We start from the raw sequence: 8,842 nt of genomic DNA, 5'->3' as shown, positions 1-8,842 counted from the left end.
CATTCCTTTCTTCCAGTTGACTTAAGAATCCTTAGTAAAATACTAATTTGCTTTGCTACTGTCTTATGTCTTCTGCAATTGTATTATTTTTTGAATTATGTTCAAACCCAGGCTGTGAGGGTGCATGTGTGTGTGTGCGCGTGTATGTGTGCATGTATATGTGTGTGAGTGTGTGTATGTGTGCATGTATGTGTGTGTATGTGTGCATGTATATGTGTCTGCAGGGCTTTTTTTCTCAGACAATAGGTGCAGGAACTCCCCGTTTCCCGAGTCATCCCTTTCTCCGCCCCCCTACCCACCTCTCAGTACCGCCCCTTTTAGACAATATAGAACCAAGTATCCATTTTGTGGTGCTAAGTAATTTATATGGAATTTGGTAATGATATCAAGAAAAACAGTAAAATAGATCTCCTGCAGCCAGCAACAATAGATCCCCATAACAACAATGGCCCACCCACAACATAATTTCCCCGCCAGCAACAATAGACTCACGGCAGAAGCAACAGATCTCCGTACAGCCAGCATTATTAGACTCTCTGGCTGCCATCAACAATAGACCCCTCCCCCAACAGTAGATCTCTTTCAGCAACAACTGACCCCCCCCCCCAGCAACATAAGACCCCCTAGAAACAATAGGTCTCCCACCAGCAACAATAGACCCCCCTGCAAAAATAGATCCACAGCAGTGAGCATCAATACCCTGCAGCACACCCTAGCATCCCTTGCTATTACATACAGTCAGTTCAGAAGGTGCTGGAACTGCTTTCCCCCACGTTCCCGCTGCAAAAAAGCCCTGTGTGTGTGTGCACGTATGTGTGTGTATGCATGTATGTGTGTGTGTGCATGTATGCATGTGTATGTGCATGCATGTGTGTGTGCATGTATGTTTGTGCATGTATGTATGTGTGTGTGTGCATGTATGTGTGTGTGTGTGCGCATGTATGTGCGTGTGCATGTATGTGTGTGTGTGTATGCATGCATGTGCATGTGTATTTATATATGTGTGTATGTGTTTATATGAGTGTACGTGTATGTGTGTGTTTATATATGTGCGGTACATTTTATGTATGCGCTTTTAATCCTGACCCCCTATATATGTACAATTAGAACTTGTTATTTTTTTTTACCGCTTTTTCCTAGTACTAGCAAGAAAATGCTGTTCCTCTGAAAAGCTTTTCAGAGGAATTTGACAGCTGATAAACAGGCAATATGTTGCCTCCTGACCGCCCGTTTTAACCCCCTAAATGCATCATCACAATGCTGCAAATGTGTGCAATGCACACAGTTGCAGGGTGGTTGCAGTGCAGCCCTACTCACCTAGGGGTATACTGATTGGAAAAAGATTGAGAACACTGGCATAGAGGAACCAATCTCTCTATTTTCCTCCTGCAGCCATTGCCTGCAGAAGGTAGAGGAGGAGAAATTCAGAGATCGGTTCCCTTTATATGCAACCACCCACTTGCGATCGGGCCCTGACGTTCCACCACCAGCTGGGGGGTCAGGGGGCCCCTTCATGGTTTCTTGCATCGGGCCCTAAAGGTTCTAGATACACCACTGCAGCGGCCCTTGCGGGGGTGGTGCTACATATGCACACAATCATATAAAAATGCAATTGTGATCCCATGGGCAAATGTTTTGTTTTATACTATGCACACAAATTGACAGGCTCACAGCGGCATGTGGAGACAGCCAATACAGATAATGCAGCAGATGAACTGCAGTGTGTTGATATGGCATCAGATACGCCACAGGACACTGAGGCTGAACACCTTTCCTAGGGGGGGGATCAGACAGACACAGCAGAAGACACTGAGCAGCCCACCCTGGGGGACATCTTATGAGCAGTACATAAGTGCACCGCTACAGGTTAACCTCTTCCCCACCGCGCCATAGACAAAAGATGTCTACAGGCGCGGTGGAGTTATTCTGGGAGGACGTCCCCTGGGACGTCCTCCCAGAATCCTTCACTCGCGCGCCCCCTGGGGCGTGGCTCCAGGAATCATCTGTGAGCGCCGGGTCTAGAAGACCCGGTGCATCACAGATCGCGGTAAATCGCCGCTGATAGCGGCGGTTTTACCACGTGATCGCTCCGTCAAATGACGGAGCGATCACTTGTAAACAAACCGGCGTCATGTAATGACGCCGGTTCCTCCCTCTCCTCTCTGTACCGATTGGTACAGTGTGAGAGGAGAGGGGGGAGAATGGAAGCAGCAGCAGCTGCTGTGGCTGGATCTGTGACAAATGCAGTCACAGATCCAGCCATCCTTCCCTGCACAATACTCTGCAATACCAGCAATACTCTGAAATAACCCCCCATACTCTGCAACAGCCCCCCATACTCTGCAATAGCCCCCCCATACTCTGCAATAGCCCCCCCATACTCTGCAATAGCCCCCCCCATACTCTGCAATAACCCCCCCATACTCTGCAATACCGCCAATACTCCGCAATACCCCCAATACTCCGCAATACTCGCTAATATGACAGAAACAAGATTTTTTTTTTTTTTTTACAGAATTGTCAGTGTTTTTTCTTTTTTAGCGCAAAAAATAAAAAACCCAGAGGCGATCAAATACCACCAAAAGAAAGCTCTATTTGTGGGGAAAAAAGAACAAAAATTTCAGATGGGCACAATGTTGTATGACTGAGTAATTGTCATTCAAATTGTGAGAGCACTGAAAGCTGAAAATTGGTCTGGTTAGGAAGGGGGTTTAAGTGCCCAGTGGTCAAGAGGTTAATATGGTCAAGGATCAATTAGGAGGGCTAACAGAGGGAGTATTTTTATTAAGATTGTCAGAAAATAAGCAAACTACTGTGACGGAGGGTCTCAGTGACTTGGAAGAAAAGCTGCCTCCACTCATTGCCCCAAGTCTTGCTCTACCGCCTAGCTGGTAAAAAGTTACAACTTTTTTACATGCAAGAAAAAAACAACGAGCCCTGAAAGTTTTATTCATAACATTTATTCAGAATATCTGGAGTTTCCAAGAACAAAGCTGAAAAAGTCTATAACAAAGAAATAAAATGCCTATCACATAGAAAGAATTATACAGCACAATGCAATCCACGAGCTAAAAAGCAGATTCCTTCTGTAAGAAACCAGTATTTGGAAGGAGGAGAAGAAGCCTTATTCACAATATAGAAAAACCTTGCGGTGTCTGAGAAAAAAAAAAGAGCTCAGTCTAGTTCTAATCTGCTTCTTGTCAACTTGTATAGGAGCCAGCTTTTTACAACACAACAAAATAGTGGACCGGGACAAATCGACTTGAGAGCACTTTCTAAAAAACAAGGCAGGATTATTGCTAACGAACCATGCAGAGAGGGAAAGCCAAATAAAAAATAAAAATAAAAGAATAAATAAAAAGAAGAAGGACAAATAACAAGTCTAGTCAATTCTGGTTAGAGAGACTGAACCACTGGCTTGGATTACTTTGTTTCACAACACAAACATCATAGACTCTCAATATGCTTATCAACGGATAAATGATGTATTATATACGTCTCCTAACTCTACAGATAATGCCAGCATACTGTTCAGACTGTAACATTGCTAACACAAGGGGAAAATTCTGCCAATAATTTTAGGACTGAATTCCAACAGATTTAACCCATTCATTGCCAGTGAGGGCCTACAAGCCTCCTCTTGCAGGAAAGGGGTTAATTCACAGCTGCATAGAACTGTGCCCTGAAGAATGCATGGAATGAATGAATCCCGCAAAAGGAGAAGCATGTCTCAGATTCATATTTCTGTATCTCAAAAAGAATTAGTCAGTTTAAGTATTCATCCTTTTAAAAGCTGGTTGCAACCCTCTTCCGGCATCTACGTAATAAGGGCACTGGGCGGACTACAAATCCTTGGTTTTAATCAGTGTCACGAGAGGTTTGTCATCGGGGCTGTAATCTTCGTATGTTACTGGAGTGGCCTCGTACATTGCCGGCCGAGCCTTTTTGCCAAACCTGATGAAAAGAATAAACAGTGAATAAATGGACAGTGACTGAACAATAATTCCCCGTACACACGATCAGACCTTTGTCTGACCAAATTCACATAGAAATTTCCGACGGAATTCCATCGGAGGAAAAGAGAACATGTTCTCTATGTAAACTCAAATGTAATTCATCGGAATTCCGATCGTGTGTATGGGGTATAAGTATTGAATTGCCTATAGATGTGCAGATTATTTATGAGAAAGCTTGTTTTAGAACTTCTCTGAAAAAAAATCAGCTCATCTAATAAAGAAACATTATCAACATTTACTTTTTGTTCTGTCTTAAAATGGGCCAGCATGACAGCAAGTATAGCAATTTACAATGAACTGCTGGTACTAGATATATGACCGCCCCTGATATCCTATACCACCACTGCACCAATGAAACAAAATGTGAATAAAACAGCCACTTTAGTAAAAAAATATGTAAAATAACAGAAATTAAACCTATACCATGCACATTAAGAAATAGGAGAAAAAGTCTCAGTGACGAAACATGTCGGGCGTGGCTACACGGCAATTAATCCTACTGATGTGAGACGCCACTTTCTGAGAACAGCACAATGACACCGAGAGCAGGGGCTTTGGAGTGGGTGAGAGATACACTACAAACGCACACTTCAGGTGCGCCGCGGCTGTAGTGCACCGCTGAGCCATCTTTAACTGTTTGCTGTGGTTATTCATTTTATGCTGTTCTATCATTATGGGTCCCCAGTCCCATATCAAATAGTGCCCGGGCCGAGCCGGGTACCGCGCGGTACAGGAGATTCAGTTTCCTGTGTTCCCTGCCGGACTAAAAGAAAGTGTGCACTTCCTGTCAGTCCGGCCGGGAACAGTTGATATTCTGTCTCTATCATTTAACTACTTCCATACCGTGCCTATTCTGGCACTTCTCTGTAAAAAATCACATGTTTTTGCTAGAAAATTACTCAGAACCCCAAACATTATATAGTGATCACTGACTCTGTCTATTCACATAACTGAAACATTGTAAACTGTGATTACAATGTTTCAGTTTATGAATGAAGAGAAGCGGCTGTCTTCACTCCATTCATTTTCAGTGCAGCTGATGCTGCTGAGAAAGGGCCTGGGGAACATGTGTCCCTAGTCCCTTTCTATGTCTCAAAGGGGAGATGTCAGAGGTCTGTTAAGACCCCTGATATCTCACCAAAGCCCCCCAACAGGGCTGAAAAAAAAATTATTGTAGAAAATAATAAAAAAATAAAGGAAAAAAACACACTGACACGGTCCACCCCCCCTTAAAAAAAAGAAAGCATTATAAATAAAAAATATAAAAAAAAAAAAAATTATAAAAAATTTAAAACAAATTGTTAAAGATTAAAAAAAAAAAAAAAACTACTGACACATGTGCCGCTATCACGTGAGATTTAAAAAAAAGTATCGGTATTCGGTATCGGCGAGTACTTGAAAAAAAGTATCGGTACTTGTACTTTGTCTTAAAAAAGTGGTATCGGGACAACCCATATATAATATATATATATATATATAAATAGTATATATATATATATATTTATATATATATATATATATTTTAGCAGACACCCTAGGGAATAAAGTGGCGATCATTGCAACTTTTTATCTTGCACGGTATTTGCACAATCATTTTTGAAAAACGCCTTTTTTTTACGGTTTTCATGAATTAAAAAATAACAAAACAGTAAAGTTAGCCCAATTTTTTTATATAATGTGAAAGATGATGTTACGCCAAATAAATAGATACCTAACTTCGGTACTTAAAAATCTCCATAGGCGATGATTTAATTTTTTTTATAGGTTACCAGTTTAGAGTTACAGAGAAGGTCCTAGTGCTAGAATTTTGCTCTCACTCAACGCACGTGGCAATACCCCACATGTGTGGTTTGAACGGATTTTTACATATGTGGCGGGTCTTACGTGCACGTTCACTTCTGAGCATGAGCTACTGGGACAAAGGCGTTTTAAAAAATGTTTTATATATTTTTTTATTTTACTTAATTTATTTTTATTTTACACTTTTTTTATCACTTTTATTCCTATTATGTAAACATCTCTTGTAATAGGAATAGTGTGTGTGACAGGTCCTCTTTATGGAGAGATGCGGGGTCAATAAGACCTCGCATCTCTCCTCCAGGCTGGAAAGCATAAGATCGGGAAAAAAAATTCACCGATCCCATGCTTTCAGCCACGATTTACTTTCAGGTACCCGGGCGTTACGTCATAACATCACGCCCGGGCATCCGACGGACATCTCTATGTTGTTCATTCGGCGGCGGCCGATTCGTTCTCCGGGCCTCCGATGGCACGGGAGAGCCCAGGAGATCACTGAATGGCGCTGCCTTAAGAACTATCAAGCGGCTGAAAAAAGGATATCTGAATGATGCCTGTAGCTGCAAGCATCATTCATCTATCCCCCACTGAAGCCCAAGACGTCATATGATGTCCTACGGTACGGAAGTGTTAAAATACACCTATGATAAAAATGATTAGACCCTTCATTTCTTTGTAAGTGGGCAAACTTACAAAATCTGCAGGGGATCGAATAATTATTTTTCTCCACTGTAATTCCCCAGTGAGGGAAACATTGTTTTTCATTTTCATCATGCATATTTCAACTTTATGACTAAAAGGGAAAGAAATGCCTCCTAAGTCCAGCTCTTACTCTTTATACTTACCGTGCATGTCGAATTGATGCAATAGCGCTGCTGAACTCACAGTCGATGCTCCTACAGTTGTAGAATTCTTCATAGGCAGGTCGGGGAGGATCCCTGGTACTCAATTCGACTAATTCTGCAGATGCCCACAATTAAGATGATGAGCATGAGTACAAATGCAACACACCAGAGCCCTATGATTATGTAGAGGGAGTGACGGGGCATGTTTGTCAGGCTTTCTGCCATGTGCCAGCTTTCCACTGCAGATCTGTCCGCGAAAAATTAAAAAAAAAAACATCATTCAAAATACATGTATTAGAGATTAGAACATTCACTAAGGGCTTTAAAGCTAAGCTCATCCATACAGTAAAACTTTGGTTTGAGAGCATTTTGCAAGACAAGCAAAATGTTTTAATAAATTTTGCCTTGATATACAAGTGATGTCTTGATATAAGAGTAGCGTCATGTGACAACTGAGTTAATAGAGAAGAGAGGACCTCTAAGTGTAGCAATATGGTTACATTTAATGAAGGTACAACATTTAGCAACGTATTGCTACACTTAGAGGTGCCTCTCTTTTCTTTTATACCCTGTAAAAAAAAAATTGATATACAAGTGCTTTGGATTACAAACATGTTTCTGGAATGAATTATGCTTCGCTAAACCAATGTTTTACTGTATGCACATATGAAGTACATATTTGGGAGCTGTTTTATCTGACAAGGAACTTGTCTTTCTGTCTATCCATTCCTGCTGTGTGGCTTTGTGTGCATTCTGAATGGTTGCATACAGAGTCTGCACGTTGCAAGCGACCCACATAGGACTATAGGTACGGCAGCACACAAAATATGAATTTAGTGGTGTGGAAAGGGGAAAATTTAAAAAGGAAGCTCTGAAGGAGGAAAAAATATATTAGACATGAGTTATGTTATTTTTATCTGATTTAGAAACAATAAATTAGACCATTATACTCAGGGCCATTGAAGGAATTTGGGGGGCCACGAGCAAAAATGGGGGCCCCCAGAGCACCCCCCCCCCACACGCAAAAGCCTACGTTAGCGCTTTACTAATTTTTTACACCAATGTTCTTACTCCTACCCCCCCCCCCCAGTCCCTATGTTTTTCTATTCTGCACCTCCCCTTCTTCCTGTAGGCTGGCCGCTGTAGCATGGCCGAGAATCTCTTCCTCCTGTCAGTCCAGTGTTCTATCATTATGGGTCCCCAGTCCCCTATCAGATAGTGCCCCGGGCCGGGTACCCCGCGTGGTACAGTAGATTCAGTTTCCTGTGTTCCCTGCCGGACTAAAAGGAAGTGTGCACTTCCTGTCAGTCCGGCCGGGAACAGTAAACTGAATCTCCTGTACCACGCGCGGTACCCAGCCAGACTGACAGGGACTTCCAGGAGGAAGAAGAGGAGCTCAGCCACGCTACAGCCTGGAAGGGAAAGTTGGGGGCCCCAGGCCAGCTCAGGGGGCCGCTAGCAATTGTTTGTTTGCCTGTCCTGTAGCGACGGGCCTGATTATACTGCTTTAACATTGTCTGTGAAAGTTATAATTTATTCGGTAGCTGCGGCTGTACAGCTTATAGGAGTTATTCAAGATTTCCTGGGCTTGTCCAATAATTTGAAGATGTTCTGCTGATTATCCAAGCCACGTTTTAGTTCTGTTAAAAGTCAGGAACAAACCCAAACATTTTAATGACACAAGCAAGATTGCGATAAGGTTACTTTGTTTTCTATGTGGCTATAAATGCTGGGGGTATGTTCCTGACAATTTTAACTTAAATGGCCCAAATAAGCTGCAAAATGTCTTCAACATTACAATCAAGGTAAATGTTCGCTCACTACTACTAGCTGGGGTTTTTATGGGTCCATCTACTGCTCTGTTCCTGAGAGACAAGAAAGGGTACCAGTAAAAGATCCATTCCTGGCTTTCAGAAGGAAGACTCAGGCCTCGTACACACGAGGAAACCGGTCGTGTGACATTTTTCGACAAGGAAACTGTCGAGGACCCCGTCGAGCCAAAAGAGATAGGCATGTCTTCTTTTCCTCGACGGGAATGGAGAAACTTGCCTGGTCGAGTTCCTCGACAGCCTAACAAGGAACTCGACGAGGAAAACGTGTTTCGCCCGTCGAGTTCCTCAGTTGTGTGTACGAGGCTTCAGTCAGTACAATATAGTATATAAAAAAAGAAAAAAATGCGCACAA

At 42.4% G+C, this 8,842-nt stretch overlaps 1 protein-coding gene across 1 annotated transcript in view; it reads right to left on the bottom strand.

The window, feature by feature from the left end:
• Positions 1-2,949: 2,949 nt before the first annotated feature.
• Positions 2,950-8,842, bottom strand: part of DNER (delta/notch like EGF repeat containing) — a 253,110-nt gene continuing 247,217 nt past the window's right edge. The window contains 4 exon segments of the mRNA XM_040348827.1: positions 2,950-3,954; positions 6,659-6,741; positions 6,743-6,888; positions 6,891-6,905. Coding sequence (XP_040204761.1) covers positions 3,843-3,954; positions 6,659-6,741; positions 6,743-6,888; positions 6,891-6,905 — 356 coding nt within the window. The 3' untranslated portion in view covers positions 2,950-3,842.

Source organism: Rana temporaria, chromosome 4, assembly GCF_905171775.1.
Source record: "Rana temporaria chromosome 4, aRanTem1.1, whole genome shotgun sequence".
Classification (NCBI taxonomy): Eukaryota; Metazoa; Chordata; class Amphibia; order Anura; family Ranidae; genus Rana; species Rana temporaria.
Note: the sequence above shows the minus strand (reverse complement) of the source record. Positions and strands in the feature narration are given on the sequence as shown.